Source organism: Coffea arabica, chromosome 9e, assembly GCF_036785885.1.
Source record: "Coffea arabica cultivar ET-39 chromosome 9e, Coffea Arabica ET-39 HiFi, whole genome shotgun sequence".
Classification (NCBI taxonomy): domain Eukaryota; kingdom Viridiplantae; phylum Streptophyta; class Magnoliopsida; order Gentianales; family Rubiaceae; genus Coffea; species Coffea arabica.
In genome coordinates, this window is record NC_092327.1 from 36,521,048 (window position 1) to 36,539,681 (window position 18,634).

General features: G+C 36.9%; 2 protein-coding genes across 8 annotated transcripts; one reads left to right on the forward strand and one right to left on the reverse strand.

Moving 5' to 3' along the window:
• Positions 1-3,181: 3,181 nt before the first annotated feature.
• Positions 3,182-8,955, forward strand: LOC113709119 (pentatricopeptide repeat-containing protein At4g01570). 7 transcript variants are annotated; one of them, XM_072066252.1, is made up of 4 exons: positions 3,182-3,470; positions 3,568-3,802; positions 3,917-7,046; positions 8,237-8,955. In XM_072066252.1, exon 3 carries the CDS (start codon positions 4,554-4,556, stop codon positions 7,014-7,016), a length of 2,463 nt encoding a protein of 820 aa, XP_071922353.1. In that variant the 5' UTR covers positions 3,182-3,470; positions 3,568-3,802; positions 3,917-4,553; the 3' UTR covers positions 7,017-7,046; positions 8,237-8,955. The 7 variants fall into 7 exon arrangements, with proteins under 7 accessions (XP_071922353.1, XP_027087676.1, XP_071922355.1 ...); XM_027231875.2 differs by having other exon boundaries at positions 3,182-3,802; XM_072066254.1 differs by having other exon boundaries at positions 3,182-3,802; positions 8,296-8,955.
• Positions 8,956-9,091: 136 nt separating this feature from the next.
• Positions 9,092-16,205, reverse strand: LOC113709120 (gamma-tubulin complex component 2). The gene is made up of 21 exons (XM_027231878.2): positions 15,865-16,205; positions 15,715-15,764; positions 15,555-15,600; positions 14,846-14,980; positions 14,468-14,599; positions 14,007-14,090; positions 13,821-13,919; positions 13,602-13,693; positions 12,925-12,997; positions 12,709-12,861; positions 12,396-12,515; positions 12,214-12,267; positions 11,803-11,886; positions 11,600-11,674; positions 11,360-11,491; positions 10,921-11,046; positions 10,714-10,821; positions 10,432-10,494; positions 10,248-10,322; positions 9,722-9,921; positions 9,092-9,632 (listed from the first exon to the last, which is right to left on the reverse strand). The coding sequence occupies exons 1-21, from the start codon at positions 15,940-15,942 to the stop codon at positions 9,506-9,508; spliced, it is 2,106 nt and encodes a 701-aa protein (XP_027087679.2). The 5' UTR covers positions 15,943-16,205; the 3' UTR covers positions 9,092-9,505.
• Between the last annotated feature and the right edge of the window lie 2,429 nt (positions 16,206-18,634).

Genomic DNA, 18,634 nt, shown 5'->3' on the forward strand with positions numbered 1-18,634 from the left:
TATTTTTCAATCATCTTTTTATCTCACATATGTCAAATTGTTACAGTTTCTATGAAAACCTCAAAAAAAAAAAAAAAAAGCAATCCAAACAGGATCGAGGATCATCTTCGCAGGTATACATTTTGATCAATTCCCTACTGACCATGAATTACCTCCTTGTTTGGGATGTTGAAATGGTTGAAACGTGGCTTTTTGAAATGGTTGAAATGTGGGTTTTGAGCTCCAAAGCAGTCATAGCACTCTGAAGAATGATCTATTTAATCAATGATGCAGAAATTAGTTGGAAGTAGGCCAATGTTTCTATTTAGACGCGCATTTGAGATGGCTACGAGTTATCTTAAATGCTTTTGTAATTTAAGTTCTTCACCTCACTGATATCAAATGGCAAATTAATAATGGGGTCAATTTACTAATCAAGAACAGTCAGCGGAAGTAGATTAATTACTCTTTCGACTGGATTCGATACACAAGACTCTGTATTCGAGGAATAAATTTTCTAACTTGCAGGTCAATATTTTGCAACAGAGATAAAAGTTTGAAGTTCCAACTCTGATTTTTTGATGCTTACGAGTTTGGGAGGATTTTACCTTTTTTCTTTTTACTTCAAAAAAATTGTACAAAATGTCCCTCGCATTTAAAATCTTTATCATCTTTGGAAAATGTTGGATGCTAGAATCTGTCTACGGGCGCATGATGATGTTGATGCTAAAGTCTGTGGATTAATGTGACGGATATATGGCCTCATGGTTTTGTGCTTTAAAGGCACCTCAAATGATAAAAGGCAAATATCTCCTTATACTAAGGAGACTTGAGTAAATTCTTAAATTGTTATGAAAAAAAGAAATTGTTTTACAAGATGAGTTGTTTTTTGGGCTGATTCTAGGAGTAAAATCTTTGCATTTGTCAAATGCGAGTTTAAGTGCTTCGCATTTAATAGAGGCGAGGTTCATGTTTTTGAAAAAAAAAAAATGATAAAGATTTTTTGTTTTTTTTTTTTTTTTAGAAAAAGAAGTGCACAAAGCTCGCATTTGTAAATGCAAGCTTGGCTGACCATCTTCCCAACTAAGCTGCCAATCTTCGAAACAGAGCAGTAGGTTTTAGCCCCCAAAAACCTAAGGCAATTTCAATTTAGGAACACCAAAATTACTCCTGTTTTTTAGGCCAATACCAAGATTCAAACCGCTACAAACATAGCATTCATCATCACGTTTCAAACATTTGAGGAAGTTCCAGATTTGGTTCCAAAAGCTGCAAAAACTCACTCCGTCTCCAAAAAAGTACGTTGTCATCGGAAAGCTTCAAAAAATCGCCAGAAATCTTCAAAACATCGCCGGAAAAGTAGCTGGAGGCTAAGTCCTTTTGTTTAGGGTGACTTTAAATTTTAATAAACCAATAAAAAAAATGATGAACCATCGATCTGCATTGTTTGTATGAATCGTGAGGTGCCAAACCTCGCATTTGACAAATGCAAGGTCAGTTTTTCTTTTTTTTTTTTTTTTTTTTTGTGGGCTGGAAATTTAAAGTGACTTCACATCCAACAAATGCGAGCTCAAGAGTTCGCATTTGCTGAATGCGAAGACCCTTGGACGGAATTCTATACTCAAAAAGCCCTCTTTGCAAACATTTTTTGAAATTCATCATCATTTTAGAAATTTCTCAAGTAGACTCTTTCTTAACTATCAATGTGTCACGGCTGCTTGTTTTCCTACAAATCAACACTACGAGCGACACTAGCAATCGTTCAAGTCTTGAATTATGAATGGTTGGCTAGTTCACCCTAAATACTAAGTGTGCGGAAGTTGTACGGAAGCGTAAAAGAAATAGAAGTTATACGAAAGCGTAAAAGAAATAAGCAAAGAAAGAAAGTATGGGAGGCAAAGGAAAGCTTATATTGCAACAAAGAATTCTTGTACAAAGGTTACTACAAATAGAAAGGGTTTAGCCTATTTATAGGCAAGTCAAGAAACTATACACAACTCTAGAGAATTCTACAAAATATACACCTACACTTGGTCTATAAAAACCTCTAGACCAGTCCTCTCTTATCTACAATATTCTAAATCATTCCACAAGACTTTTGAATAGTTTAGAACATTTCGGAAGTTTCTAACATACTCTACATGCTTCTAACAACATATGGTGTAGCCTCCATGCCTTAGTCAAACCAATAAGGCTTGACACTTAGTTGGAAGAATGAGGTGTGGGTCTACTAACAGTCCCAGTTTTTCTGCCAGGACACTATGTACAGCGTGCATGACTTGGCCAGTCGGGTACGGTCGCATGCGCGTACAGTGTGCAATCTGTGTCAAATGGAATATGGTACCTCACATGGTAAAGGGGCGAACATTCATCTTATGAGTTAAATTCTTTCTTAATTATCAAACCAATGTATGATATTTGACTCTCGTCAGCATAATTTGTGTGGTTTAACTTATGGCCATTGTTTACATCGTGCTTGCATGACTTTCTTATAATTCATAGGAAACTTCTACTATGCGATTTATACAATCAAATGATGGTTCACCTATTTCTATGTAACTAAATGACGATCTACCTTTTTGATACTAGGGATTTTCATATTTATATCTAGATACCTTTTATGAATGTCAACTAAGTATCGTAAGTAAATTGTTCCAGATTGTTCAATTATTTGATAACCAAAGTCATTCTTTGATAAATGATCAATATGAGTCATACTCAATCGAATTTAATCAATTTTCTTTTCTATTGTTTAGGTGGAAAACTCAATCAAGAATTTTCTTTCTTCATCACCAATAAAATCACCTTTTTTAAGAAATATGAGACGCCTAAATCATATAGGTAAAAAGATCTATTCATTGATAAAAAAGAAAAAAAAAAGAGTGAACGTGACTTGGATTGATGATAAAATAAAATTTTAGACACGTGACGATTTTCATCACTTTTTTGTTGGTGAACTCTAATTCATAACAAGGTAATTATTTCCATAACATGGAGTTAACATCATCCTCATGTAGTTTACATGAATTCCCATATGTCAAATTGTTCTCAATTAATAGTAAATCAATCCCATTTTAATATTGTTTTAAAAGAAATACTGCATGTAAATCGAAAAAGAAAGAATGATAACTCGATTTGCTCTTTTTCCATTACTTTTTTTTTTTTTTTTTTTTGCCCTTTTGGGTACAAGGAGGCCTAATTCCTAAAGGCCGTTTGCATGACAACCAAGTAACCAACGGTGGAGGAAAACGAGTTTAGGCAGAGGAAAACATCCAAAAAAAAAAAAAAAAAAGCAGTGGAAAACATCCTGGACGTTTGTTCCTAGTCCCCGGAGAATCCCATGTTCTCATATATGACACCATAATGTTTTTTTCCAAAAAAAAAACAGAAATTTCAGTATTGAACTCTCATTTCTCGTAGCGCCGTTTTCTATTTTACAGTATTCACAGCAACCACAGGCAATTTCAGGCCAAGAAAGTATCATTCTTAAGGTGATTTTCTCGATACTTTTGCGCCCACCCCCTGAAAATAGAAGGCACTTGATCACTTGATTTAGTCAGCTAATTTGGATTGTGAACTAATTTACAGAGTTTAAGCTGTAAGAGTTTCTTGAAAAATGGTGAAATGAATAGAAGAAGAATGCTTCTGATTGGAAAAGAATTTCCCATGACGGGTTTTGCTAGTCTATGCCAGTTTCATGTTTTGAACACCACCTGTTTGTAGAAATCATCTTGTTCGTTTTTTAGCGATCTTTACCGGGAGGAGGTTACTAAAGGTTGAACTCTTCACCTTCTGCACTATGGAGCGAGCATCCAACCACCGGGTCACATTTCTTTATCTGTTTTATCTGGTTCTGGTTTCTATTATCTATTGAGTTCTTGAACGCAAGTCCCGTCCATATGGATTTCTTGTTAATTTTGATTATTTTGCAATCCAGGATTTTACTTGGGATGTGAAGGAGTATAGAGTGGAGCCTTGCCTATGCAGTGGGTATCCGGAGAGGAGTAAGTGAAATATGGGAGAAAATTCAGATGACAAATTGGGTTTATGTAGTGTAGGGGAGCAGGTTGGAGTTTTGGAAGACATTTTGCATGAAAGTAAAATTTTGGAAGAATTTTGTTCTGGTCCTGTAGACAAGTTTGTGGGGTCCTATTCTGACATAGCTATTATAGGGTGTGATTTAGTTTCTTGAAATCTTACTTTTTAGAAAAATATTACACGACATGAAATTGATGCATTCCAAAAGCATTTGGGATAAGGACTTTGGAAGGGAAGATAAGCAAATGTGGGAGTTTGACCGAAATCTTTCTGTTGTCAATTTCAAATGGTGAAAAGATAAAGAGCAATAAAGGAAGTAATAGTTTCAGAAACAATCAAGGACCTAATATAAGAGCTTCCTGGGAACAGTTATCTTCCAGCTAATGGAGTTGGGTGCAATCATGATGGACTTTATTGGCTGAAATGAGCTTTTGGGTTCTGTACATATGCTTTGGGTTTTATTAATGTAAATGTTTTAGTTGTCATAGAGACATCTATGTGGCTATTGGTGATTTAACAAAAATACAAACAAGAAAATGCATCATGGGCAAAGTGGTGCAGGGGTGATGTTTCACTCTTCTTTGGCTTTTGTTGTGATCTTTGGCTCAAAAAACAGATTTATCACAACGTTGACAACTGGATTGAGAGCAAAACCATTAGCATCCAAAGTTGGGAGTCTCATTGTTGTTGCTTCAATTGCAAAAGCTCTTTCAGAGCCTGGAGGAACTAGAAACCTGGATAAGAACATGGCCTCTGTTAACTTGTCTGAGGATCTTGTTCTCCAAGTTCTCCGCAGAAACTCTCTGGCAGCATCTAAAAAGTTGGATTTCTTTCACTGGTGCTCTCTTAGGCCCAACTACAAGCACTCTGTGGGTACTTACTCTCAGATGTTTCATACAATCTGTCACTGCCCTCAATACCATGATGAGATTTTTAATCTTCTCACTTCCTTGAAGCGTGATGGCTTGGTCCTTGATTCAACAACCTTCAAGCTGATCCTCGATGCTTTTATCCGATCTGGAAGATTCGACTCTGCACTGGAAATTTTGGACCACGTGGAGAAAGATTTATGCATGACAATCTCGTTAAACCCTGATTTGTATAGCTCTATCCTCATTGCCCTTGTCCGTAAAGGCCAGCTTGGTATAGCTCTTTCAATCTTCCTCAAACTCTTGGAGAATTCCAGTACAAATGGAAATAGTGGCATTCTTGATGCTGTTTCTTGTAATGAGCTGCTTGTTGGTCTTAGGAAGGCTGATATGAGGGATCAATTCAAGCAAGTATTTCATAAACTGAGAGAAATTGGATCCTTTCCGTTGGATAGATGGGGTTATAATATATGCATTCATGCATTTGGGTGTTGGGATGATCTGGCTACTTCTTTAAGTCTCTTCAAAGAGATGAAGGATAAGAGTGGTTCCTTTAGCCCTGATCTATGCACATACAACAGCCTTATCCAAGTGCTGTGCTTGGTTGGCAAGGTAAATGATGCCCTTGTTGTCTGGGAAGAACTCAAGAGCTCCTCTGGTCATGAGCCTGATTTATTCACTTACCGTATCCTCATTCAGGGCTGTTCTAAAGCCTACCGGATAGGTGATGCATCGAAAATATTTGCTGAGATGCAGTATAGGGGGTTTCGTCCTGACACTGTTGTTTATAACTCCCTCTTGGATGGGTTATTGAAAGCGAGGAAGTTAGTGGAAGCTTGCAATTTGTTTGAGAAAATGGTTGATGAAGATGGTGTCAGGGCTTCTTGTTGGACCTACAATATACTCATTGATGGCTTGTTCAGGAATGGAAGGGCTGCAGCTGCATATAGCTTGTTTCTTGATCTGAAGAAGAAGAGCAATAACTTTGTGGATGGAGTAACTTATAGCATTGTTGTTTTGCATCTTTGTAAGGAGGATCAAGTTGAGGAAGCTCTGCAGTTGGTGGAGGAGATGGAAGCTAGAGGGTTTGTTGTTGATTTGGTTACCATAACTTCCCTTCTGATTGCACTTTATAGGAACGGTATGTGGGATTCGACAGAAAGACTGATGAAGTACATTAGAGATGGGAATTTTGTTTCAAATGTTCTCAAGTGGAAAGCAACTATGGAGGCATCACTAAAAGTTCCACAAAGCAAGAAAAAGGATTTTGCGCCTATGTTTCCTTCGAGAGGAAACTTTACTGATATTTTGAGTCTATTAAGCTCAGCTGACAGACAAATTGATTCTAGTCTTGCCGCAGGAAATGTTGAGCCAAAAGTTGATGATTTTGATGAGTGGTCATCTTCCCCACATATGGATCTCCTTGCCAATGAAGTCAGCCCTGCCAGTTTATTCTCTTTGTCTAGAGGAAAAAGGGTTGAGGCCAAGGAAACTGATTCTTTTGATATCGACATGGTCAATACGTACTTATCCATTTTTTTGTCCAAGGGGAAGTTGAGCTTGGCTTGTAAACTATTTGAGATTTTCACCAACATGGGTATTGATCCAGTTAGTTACACTTACAATTCCATAATGAGTTCATTTGTTAAGAAGGGTTACTTCAATGAGGCTTGGGGTGTTCTCCAAGGCATGGGTGAGATGCTTTGCCCTGCAGATATAGCAACCTATAACGTTATAATTCAATGCTTGGGAAAGATGGGAAGGGCAGATCTTGCCAGTGCTGTCCTTGATAAATTGATGAAGCAAGGTGGCTATCTAGACATAGTTATGTATAACACATTGATTAATGCACTTGGGAAGGCAGGTCGTATAGAGGAGGCAATCAGGCTGTTTCATCAGATGCAGACTAGCAGGATAAGCCCTGATGTTATCACATACAATACACTCATTGAAGTTCATTCTAAGGCTGGGAGACTGAAAGATGCCTACAAGTTCTTAAAGATGATGCTGGATGCAGGATGTGCCCCAAACCATGTGACTGACACAACGTTGGATTTTCTGGAGATGGAAATAGAAAAATTGAGATACCATAAGGCATCAATGAACCGCTCTGCAGATGATTGTTCTTAAAGAGCAAGCTTGTGGTTGTCCTTGCTAAAGGTATGTTCTAATCACTTTGCGTCTAAGAATTAGTCCCACTACACTGAAAAACAGGACTGCATCCCCATGACAAATCGTTGTTAATAGTAAGGGTTGATGCAGTGAATTTAAAATTTTAACTCTGCATGAATTGAATTACTTAACCATATCCAGCTGTGTACCTGTAAGTTCCTCATTTGACCAAATGCACAAATAGTCCCTTTTTTTCACAACTGAAGAGGAAAATTGAAGGAAAAGTTTTGGAATTAAAAAAGATGCTTATCAAAATTATATCACTGATCTCCTTCATTGGGAGAACTGAGAAGAAAATGGATAATAAGAGTACCATATGTAGCTTAATGTAATAAATCTCATTGTATTTGCATCCAGTTCATAGAGAACAGAGAATGTCCTGCAAAACTGTGTTAAGTTACGATAAATTTACCTTGTTTTCTTTATAATAAGTGTGAGGCAGAATTTGCAATTCAATTGAATTAACAAAACCCTGGCTTGCAAGGTTAAGAATGCTTCCAAAGTCTAAAGAATTCAAGACTATATCCAGAAACAAACAAACAAAAAGGAGGAAGGGTTAATAATTCACTGGAACGGCTTAAGGAGGCATAAAACCTTCCTTGATTTGAGACAAAACCCTGGATTTTGGATTGAAGTTGAAGAGTTTTGTTGATTACTTTTCACAAGAGAATGTTAATGTTTACTAGGCAGAAGTAATTTGTGGCATTTAATAAGCAGCAGTTTCATTCGGACAGTGCATAGGTAAATGAAATTCAAGAGAGAAGAGGAATAGATCACAAGACCTATAAAAGCTTGAGGTATCGGGTATATCCCAACTGTTTGGCTAGTGCTTGGACGATGGATCAGGAAAAGTTTCTAGAAGTCTATATCAGGATTGACTTTAACACACTGCCATTGTCTAATTCAGATGGCGTTCTAATCAGATATCTTGTTGCCCAAAAGAAGAAGACAAAAGTGGAAGACAAAAAAAGAAAAGATAGAAAAGTAGATGGCAGCATTTGGCCCTTCAGCTTCTATAACCAAGAATTATCTTCAATTCATTTCTCCTTTTTGCTTATTATTTTCCCAAGAAAGAAAAGATGTCAAATTTATTTAAATTAGATCTGTGACTCTTCTAACCAAGAAGTGGTTGGGAGCATTTTCATAATGATGTATACATATCTTGGTGGATTTGCCAGATGATTTGCCGACTTGAATATGAATAGAAGCTCTCAGGCATGAACGTGCTAATCTGCAGGATAAGAAAACAGAATGAAAAGTTCACAGTTGCAGCAGTCTTTATAGAAGACCTTTTGGCTCTCAGTGAGGAAAAGTTACTGGAAGACCTCTTGGATCTCAGTGAGGAAAAGTTACTGGATACAGGTTACACATGCCTGATTTGAAGCTGTACCTTACCATAAAACCAGGGATCCAACTTCACTGCTTAATCGGGTGGCGCTCAACAAAAGTTGGGTCGCATATCATTTACCCCGCATGTGGCACCTTGCCAAGCCCTCACGTACAGAACCACCATCACCACCACCGTGGAGCGGATTAGAGTTCAGAGATGCCACCAAATGTCCAACGGGAGCAGCAGCCTCACCGCTGTCAAAAATGCTTATCGATCTATACATTTACCAGGAGAGCAAAAGTAACACCTCCTTCAATGCTGCCTCCTCCAGAACTTCAAGTGAGGCAGGAATACATGATTAGGCAGCAACAACAGGAAAGAGGAAGCTGGCTAGTGAGCAGATGCAGAAAGCTAATTATCGTTGCCAAATTTGTAACATGTTGTAGCCCAAGGCATGCCAAGTCCGAGTTGTTTTGTTCCAGGCCTCTAGAGATGAAGTGATATTGTGTACAAGCAAAGAATCATTTTTTATGGTCTACGCGTTTATGTTTTCTGGGATTTTGTTCATCGCGCCTTCTTGATATGATCTAGTTTCAAATTTGTGTAGAGGACTACGAGGAGCTAGAAGTTATTTACCAAGCAAACAAGTCCCTGTTCAGAAATTAAAAAGAAACTTGCAATTGCGGAATGCAACTCTGCTGAGTTCTGTAAATTTCACCTTTGATTGATTCCTCGGTGCAGTAGTTTTTCACTCAAATGAAAGTGATGCGTAGTTGCAAAACGCTTGATATTCAAGTCTTCTCAATCAAACCTAGCCAGGCGCCTTGACAAATTTGCAGAACTTCACATACATAGATTTAATTACAAAAGTAATAGTCTGAAGCTATCGTGTATACCCCAATTTCCTCCTTTTTCTCCTTCCCTGAGTGATCCATGGCATCTGTATACAAATAATAGGCAGCTAAGTGCGTGCTTCATCCTCCCAACACTCAAAAGAGAACACCAACGTCAAAAAGAAGTAAATAAACAAATAGCAATATGCTTGCAGGTTGGCAGCTCGATTGACTACTGAAACCACAGGCAGGCATCCAGCTGATTGATCAAATAGGTCAACTGCTCACTGGTCCTTCCCTACACCTAGAATCCATTGTGCAAGATGAGTCAAATACGGCTCTGCTCGAGAACTGTTGCTCAGAATTGGACCTAAACTCTGAAGCTCAGCACTAAAATCCCTCTCAAATTTCCTAGACATTGAAATTTTTGCATGGATGAGAGAATTGAACAGAAAAGAGATGAAGCAAGAAATGTGTAGCACAAAATTGTCTTGACATACAGGATTGATTCAATGACTGATGCATTTTCAGGTGCTAATTTCAGCGTCTGAGATCGGCTCCTTAGTTTCAATCTCTTGTACTTTTCAGTCTCAAGAGAGCCATTAGATACAATTCCAGTGGGGATGTCAACAGAAGACGTAATTAATCGCTGTATTGCTGCTGCATAGCGAAGGCATAATAGCTTCAGCCTCTCCACCTTCTGCTAGGTTAAGGCAACTTCATTAATCAGATCAAAACCAGGAAATTCAAGTTGAGGAAAAACCATTAGTAAGAACTTGTATGATGCAATTGTTGACTAAGAAGACGTGAAGTTAAGAAGGTATCAAAAGAGAATGAAAAGGTTTAAAACAAACTCCTGAGAAAGGCTACCTTCCGAGCAAAGAATATGATATCTGCAATAGACTTTTACCCTTCCCCTCAACGCTTAACCCCCTATCCCCTTTAAGCCTCCAAACAACATCAAACAAACAAATAGGCAGGGAAAGATAGCAAACTGCAAGCAAAAACCTAATAAATCTTACAAACCTTGAGAAGAACTGGTGAAAGAAGTAAACATTCCCTCAAACATTTCTCAAGGAAAAATTCATGATATTCAATAACCTGCAGAAAATGATCAATATCAGAAGAGGAAATTAGAAGGGATGAAAATGATTGAGATAAAAAAAAAACATGACAACTGAGGTTCTATGGCAGATTGCATTCTTCCTACCTCATCAATGCTCTTAGCAGTTTGAAGCCTATTATGCATCACATGCCAATTTGGCTCCAAAACCTGAAAATCAAGATATTGAATGAAATGATGACAGGATCAGCCTGTCCGACAATCTTCAAAAATAATGGCCATATTGAAGCAAAAATATGCAGATATTTTTATTTTTGCTTTAAAAACTTAATTCAAGTCATAAAGGATGATAGGATGCAAAGAAGGTGACAGTTAATTTTTATCCAAAAATCTCGAGAACACACAGGGAAATCATAGGATGAGAACTACCTCGAAGGTCAAGTAGTGTACAAGGCTATTAATGAATCTAAGCATGCTGCGACACAACAAAGATGACACAGAGATTGCAATCCCCTGCATGTCAAGTCTGCGAACACCCTACAACATGAAGAAAAAAAAAAGACAAGGTTAGAAGAAGGGGGGAATAAGGAACACATAGCTAAGGAACACATAGCGAAAGAAACAGAAGCCACATACTTGATGCATTTGCCATGCTGCACAAAGTTGCCTGTTAACATGCTTGCAATGAAATAGAAAGCGGAAAATAAGCTGATATCTTGTCAAAGCTTTTCTCGAGATAACAAGAGATAATGGCCATTGAACCTGACAGAGGATTGATGACATAACAAAGTTAACTAAATCAAATACAGGACTTCAAATATGCCCACATACATGTTTAAAAGCAGAAATAGGAGATAAGGACATCATCTCGGCACTAAATATATAGCATACTAATAATAACCTTTAACCTATTGATTTTATTCACAATCAACAAAAAAGAACTTCCTTGGGTTTTTAGCCATGATTGGACATCAGAAAGCTAGTGAAAATTTAGCTCTAGAAAGCAAGTTCAGAAAGCTGGTCCTGCCAAGAAGAGAAACAGAAGATCAGGAGAGGAAATGCACTGAACCGATACCTTATAACTCAAAGAAAATGTCTCCAACCCAGTGATGCTCAATTGTTCTTCCAACTCGTTACTATCAGAGACAGTCTGGCTAATCTCAAGATCTTTGAGGGTGTTCAACCTTTTCAACAATGTAGTTTTTTCCTGCAAGAAATATGGTGACACCTTAAAAGCAGAAAATTCGGTATGAAGTATTTCGCGAAATGTTTTGCTGGCTCATGTTTCCCAGATAAAAGACAAATATTTACTGACCACACAACATGCTAAGTCTTCGTGACAAGGATCTGCTGCAGCAGCTGTGGTCCTCAGGGCAAGATCCAATAGTGACTAATTTGCATGGGAAAAGGATACACACATAAACAAACTTTGCAGTTTCAAGTTTTGATTAACATCAGAAAAAATATATTCTTAGGCATCATTCTTGCTTTACATAATAATAATAAATAGACAAGAACCTGCAGCTTCTCAGCAGAGATATCATCTGGCTTTTTGCTTAGCTCTTCTCGAGCTATATCCATAAAGTGAACCAAGAAATCACCCTACAAAGGCAAGACACAAGAAAATTCAATTATTTAACATAAGCCTTGTTGATCCTCCATGGAGACAAGAATATCAACAAAATTTGGAGAAGACAATTATTACACGAATAGTAGGTCAATGCAATGAAAAAAAAAATTATGACAAGAACCTTAAGATGTAAAGAAAGCTAGAAGTAATTCTGTGAATTGTAGATTCTCAACTATGATCACCTACTTATTTATACTCCAATATAAGTTTGAGATACGTGCATCTTAATTTATATCCCAAGACAAATTCCTAAACATAACATGAGGAAGCCCTCCCTCCACTTGTGAATGAGGTCATACCTGGTCAAGAAGAAGATAGTGCTTGATTGACCGCAGCTTTGCCATCAGATCGTACTGCAAAAGAAAAGAAAAAATACATAAGTGCACCACAGTAGAAAGTAATTGCAGTCGTTGAAAGCCTAGGTTCTTAAATCACACAAGCAAAATTACTTGAAAGATCAAAGGCTTATCTAAAATCATACCTTTTCTTTAATGAGATTTAATAGCTCACCACTAGCATAATCATAAGCAGCCTTAATACACTCAAGATGATGATGATTTGATCCCACACTTGTCAATTTTGAATTTTCAGCTACAGGGACCTATGGAAAACAATCTAATCAAGAGCTTGAACCATGTGATTCAGAAAAGATTAGGATGTAAAATATTCATGACATGCACCAAAAACCAATTAAACTGAAAAAGGGGGAAAATAAGGATATATTCATTTTTCACTAATGTAGGTCCATGATGTTAATCTGGAAAGTGTAGACATAATGGAACAACTCCATAAACCTGAATATTGTGCCCACATTCTCTCATAACGTTCAAATATTTCCCAGTGGTCAAGATTGTTTCAGCAGCAGTTGCAAGGAAGCTAGGAACATCATCTTTGAGGCTGTAGCGTTGTTGCCAATACTTAGCGTCATAATCTTGAGCAAGACTCTCCTACAAGAGTAGCAATATCAGCATAAAGAAAGAATTCTAATCACTTTCCAAAGTAAGCCATACCTTTTGAAGAGACTTATTCTCAGAAATGAAAAATTCACCATAGGGATCATCAATCACTCCTTCATATACCCATCTGAAATTTCAGTAAGTTGACTCAGTTCCACCATTGGATTTTATGTATTCGAGACAATGAAGGAGCATATAAAAGATAGAACTTTCAACTTTGCATTTTCAACAATGTGTAATTAGTAGGCTAACATTTCCATAAAACTTTATAAAGCATATTCTGAAATTTCTTGTGGAAGTATCTAGGTATATGTTGCAACTATGTAGAGAATATTAATCCATTTTGTTGTGCTTACTCATAAAGCAGGTGTGGCTTTTCTTGTATGCCATGTTGCAGCTGTAAGTAGAACAGAATATCTGGCTAACAGCTAGTAAATGCAGGCTGTACGGTAACAAATAGATCGTTTGTTGTGTATTAAATTCACCTTGGGGATGATAGAGAGGTCAAAATCAAGAAAGTCGCAAAGGAGGAAGGCGGAGATCTTATAATGTGAAAGAAGAGTCATGGAGGTAGCTAAGGCGATATTAACAACATTTCCACAACAGAAATGAGATTTGCTATTCTTAGGAAAATGGCCTAATCTTGATTTTGAACTGTGAGCACGTTAATCAAAGTATAATAAAAGAATGAGATGAGTCTGTCCAAACTCATACCAACTTCTGTTGAATACCTTTCCAATATTCTAAGGTATGCAGCATTTGCACATTGTATCATCTTTTCCAGCAAAGATCTCACAACATGATCACCAGCCATGGCCTTGGCCTGGAAATAAAGAATCATGAAAAAGATAAATGTCAAGGAACTAAGTGATGTGACCTGCTGAATTTAACATTCCACGGGTAAAGCAGGCTAAAACTCTTCAAAATTTTTGATACTTGTTTCTTCTAACCTGACTCTGCAAAAGGTTGAGAACTGTAGAACCTATAAAGTTATTGGCTGAAACCTTCCTTATCACTATTGACAAAGCTTGCATTGATCCCATCATTGGCTGAATTAGTTAGTATGAAGAAGTTAGTACACATACTCAAAGCTAAACATTTCAGGAGAGAAGTTAGTATGTATGAACAAGGCAAACCTGGCAGTAGAACCAAAGTCCTTGAACAGAAAGCCTCCCTAATCTAAACTGGTGTTCAAGCTGGGCCACCAAGGCTTGGTAATCCTGCAACAGGATCAAGAATGTTCATTAGAACTACACTGCAGTACCCATAAGTCATACTTCAGTCCAGAATCACGAGCAAATAGCAGAAAATTCCATCTATTTAGATGTCTCCAAGGATGAATGCTTATTTATATCTTGTATGTGACGTACATAAACAGATCACTAAATAAAAGTTGACTTTTTGGGAGGAAAAACTTACAAGGAACCTACGGTGTTCACATACCTTTGAAAAGGGGGGAAAAAAGAAACTAAAATTTTTCCCAGGATGCAAAAGAATATACAGTAGAAGTTTCTGGAAGCAAGAGTCAAGTAAAAAAGCAAGAATAACCCTCTGATGGAAATAAGTTATTCTACGACTTACAGCACAAGAAACCTACAAGAAGGAGTGCCCTCAGAGCAGCAGCAAATGCATGGTTAACTAAGCCATGCTTGGACAGCGACCTCGACTCAACAAATTGATTAATTAACAAATAGCTCTCACACAAAGGAAAGATCCTTTTCGCAGATTCCTGCAATGTTTATAATACAAAAGGAGAGTTAACTTTAACGTCAATTATATCCCAAGAAAAAATGCATCTTTACCACACCAACGCTGCAGTAGAAACTCAACATTACAAAATGTGATCTTAAAGCAAGATAATTTTTTCTCTGCAATCTAAATAATTCCAAGTTGCAATGACATGATCATGGACGAATATATTGCTCTTGCTACGGAATGGGTTAAACCTGGCAAGCAAAGATCATGTCATACTAACCTGCAGAGTCAAACCCATTGATGGATCAACTTGAAATGCTACAGTATCTTCCTTCCCTCGCACTCTTTTTATTGAAATGTACCGCCCTTCAATCCCGACCAAAGCAGACAAGACATCATCAATTACAATCAATTCCTGTACATCAAAGGCCAGTTAGGTCAATCTGCATGTGTTTTATAATGCATATAACTAAAAAAAAAAAAAAATCTCATTTATTCATAGTCATGGAACCGCTACATGCTGTATGTTTTTAGAGCTCTGAAAACTTAAATGGATAATAAGAAATGATAAATGAAGTAGAAACACAAGCAATAGTTACGATACAAAACATAAGGTCTACAGATACCAGCTATAATAAGACGTGCAATACCAAAAATTATTGCATTAATAGTAGCTATACACATTGTCACATTCTTTCCTCACATTGCCTAAATACAGCAGCTCTGCGAGTTTTTCACCTTTATTTTTTTAATTACATGTTAGATCAACTAGAAGTTGCCCGATTGTTTCCAAAACCTTTAGTACACTAAGGAGCACAAAAATAACCCTATGATCACCTGGCATAGAAATAACATAAAACCGAACACCCATCAGCTTGCAAAGGAAAAGAGAACTGCGATGTTGAGTTAATCAATCTTTCGAGGACATGATAACCAAGAAATGAAAAAAAAAAGGCGATTAATTTCATAATCCAGCTGCATTAACAAACCTGAATTGACGCATGGTAGCAACCTATGGCCTTGTCCAACCTTGCACTACATAGAATTGAACAATAAAATCCACATAAAAATCAATTCATTCATATTTTTGTTAATGCTAGCAATTAAAAACAAGGACACTAAGTACTAGTAATAAAAATGTCGCCTTACTCAAAAGAATCTGCAATAGAACCCCTGGATTCAGAAGTGAAAATGGTGTCCTGCACAGACATTTTGAAAAACCAGCTCAAGATATTGCAGCGATAAAAACATCATTGGAATGCAAGCAAAGAGAAGAAGAGGGAGAGAACGAGAGGGAACCTGGTGAAAGCGGCCGGTGAGAAAAGGGCGATCGAGGTTCCATCGAGGAGTTGAAGGAGCAACGGCGGAAGAATCCATGGGGCTTTTTCAACTAACTCAACTAACTATAACCCTAATTACTTAAGAATTTGTCTTCTGGAAGTGTATATAATCAGAAAATTGAATCCCTAGTTACTGATTTGAGCATGAAATCTTGCAGATTGAAGCGCATTTCAACAAAATCGATCCCCAACCCCTTAATTAGACACAGACAAGTACAACATACTAGTGTACTATCAGCAGAGTAGACGTCACACTCTCTCTTGCGAGTTTTTTCTTTTCTTTCTTTCTTTTTAGTTAAGTGGCGTTTCCTCTGTTTTTTTCTTTTTCTAATTATTTTTTGGACGGGAGTGTTTTATTATCGGCGGCAGGCCCGCCAAATCATTTCAAACGAGCATTTATAGTCTGGACTAATAAATCCAATCTACCTCCGCCCTTGGTTCTATAGAAAAATTCTTTCTATGCATTTTTTAATTACGTTTTATCTCATATACATTGTATTGTTAAGATTTATTTATTTTTAATAAAAACTTACAATCCAAATAAATTCACTACTTCTATAGCAGAATTTTTATTTTCTTGTTAAAAATGATAAAATCACCCCTTTCCAAATCCAAATTTGCATTTGGACTTTGAAGGGTGATTCTAGCATTTTATTCAACAATACTTGTGCAAATAAAATTCAAGTTGTGGCATTAACATCGATATTCTTTATTTTTTGAGAGAGACGGGAGTTTGGTAAAAAATTCCTTTTTGGTACATTTTTTATTACTAGTAGGAATGACACTCTTTAGATAGGCTAATTTCTTAGAATATTTGTATAAAACAAAAAACATCCGCCAAATGCACCTTTACATGGGTTTGTTCTCATTCTGCAGCAAATTAAATTTTACCACTGTCAGAACTCTGCAAAATTTCCGTGCGGCCAGCTTGTGTCAGTCGCAGTCGTGCTGACTGTGCACGGCTGCGACTGACACAAGAGCTGCGACTGACACAGACAGACATGACTGACTCTTGTGTCAGTCGCAGCAGTCAGCTGGAGCCGTGCACAGTCAACACGGCTCCATTTGACATTCGAAAAAAAAAATAGTTTAAACCAATTTATGTACAGTATTTACACATGGATTTCATTACTACTTATTGACCTTCAACCAATTTATGTATCATTACTACTTATTGAGCTCACTGAAGTTCTTGTTTTTAGTACGTTGGAGCTCTAGGAATTGGGTTTATCAATCATATAGCTGTCTACCATTTACTTTTCTCGGCATGCAGGGTGGTTAAGAAGAGCAAAGCTAGAAATTGGTCTCTTGCACTGATGCAGTTAAACATATGGTATACCATGTGTCCCAAGACTTTGCCAATTTTACTTGCATTGTCTAGTTTAAATCTGCCTTTTATTCGATGCAAGTCTAGTCAAATCAACTAGTCTGGTTTCCAAAAATTCCTTCTTTGTCAGAAATCTAAAGCTTGGCTAAGCTCACGTAGCATATTTCTCCAAGAAGTGATTGTAAATCAATACCCTTGGCGAAACTCGAAGTCGAAATAGAATGGAGATGGAAAGGCAAGAGAGATAAGATGGAACAAAGCATCTGCTCTGGAGCTTATTTCTCCAGTTTAAGTCAAATTGATATCCTTTTTCCACCAGGAAGAAGCTAATTTGAAGTTACCAATCTTTCCAATTCATCAAAAACCTTTTCTGAAAAGAAGAACTTTTATTTGGATAATACAAGATTATAACTAACCTCATATTTTGAACAATTAAGCCACCTTGATAGTGCGCACCATCTGCAACCAAGATGCCAAAGGTAAGCCCTTAAGCCAAATAAGGATGAAAGATTCACAATGCCTCTTGTCGGCCTTTTTTTTTTTAACTGGCTGTCTGCAGCCATGCTGACTGGGCACGGCTGCCGACAGGCAATTAAAAAAAGTCACATCCGTTCTGACTTTTTTTTTTTTTAAAAAAAAAAAAGAATCCTTAATGCGGCCGTGCTGACTCAACACGGCCGCTATAAAATGAGAAATATCCCATGTCAAAGGTGCATTTAGCGGAATTTTTTTTTTTACCTATAATCTAAGAAATTAGCCCCTTAGATGTGTGCAAATCTCAAAAAAATAAATAAATAAAAGCAAAGGAGTTTTTAGGTTTTTTTTTTTTTTGTAATTGTTGGAAGTTGTTCAAGACATGTAAATGGAAGTGTTGTCCTTTTTCTTTTGCATTAGAAGTTATTGATGGTTATTGCCTTATTGGAAGTTTTATTATGCTTCAAAAAATGGAATATCAGGGTTGAAAGATGAATCAAACTATTCGATACTTAATTTGAATTTAACTTGGTAAGAGTTCATTCAAACTTGATTCGTAACCTAGTCAAATTGAACAACATTTTACATTTGATAACATTCAAACTCGATAAAAAAATTCGTTCAAGTTCGATTCGTCCAATAAACAAATCAATCTCGAACAAAAATTTTAATCTCGTTAATACAATCAAACAAGTTTGAGCACAAGAATGTTCGTCTTGATTCGATTCGTTTACGCCTTTGCTTTTCAGCAGCTTTTACTGCTGTCTTGGTGCATCCCAAAGTTAATACTACATTTTATATGGGATATTTAGCCATTGTTGGTTTTCCATTTAACATAATTCATGAGCAACTCTGTGGATAGGATAACTTCTATCGGAGATTTGACTTGCAAATTATGCATTTCTATTTTTGTTTATGAGTAAATAGA

Excerpts from the sequence above, each read along its gene's own strand:
- LOC113709119 (XM_027231873.2), top strand. The coding sequence starts at position 4,554 with ATGCATCATGGGCAAAGTGGTGCAGGGGTGATGTTTCACTCTTCTTTG.
- LOC113709120 (XM_027231878.2), bottom strand. The coding sequence starts at position 15,942 with ATGGATTCTTCCGCCGTTGCTCCTTCAACTCCTCGATGGAACCTCGAT. Across the intron at positions 13,920-14,006 it reads GACTTTGGTTCTACTGCCAG|CCAATGATGGGATCAATGCA; the intron begins GTTTGCCTTGTT and ends TAACTAATTCAG. Across the intron at positions 11,492-11,599 it reads AAGACTTAGCATGTTGTGTG|GAAAAAACTACATTGTTGAA; the intron begins GTCAGTAAATAT and ends TATTTCTTGCAG.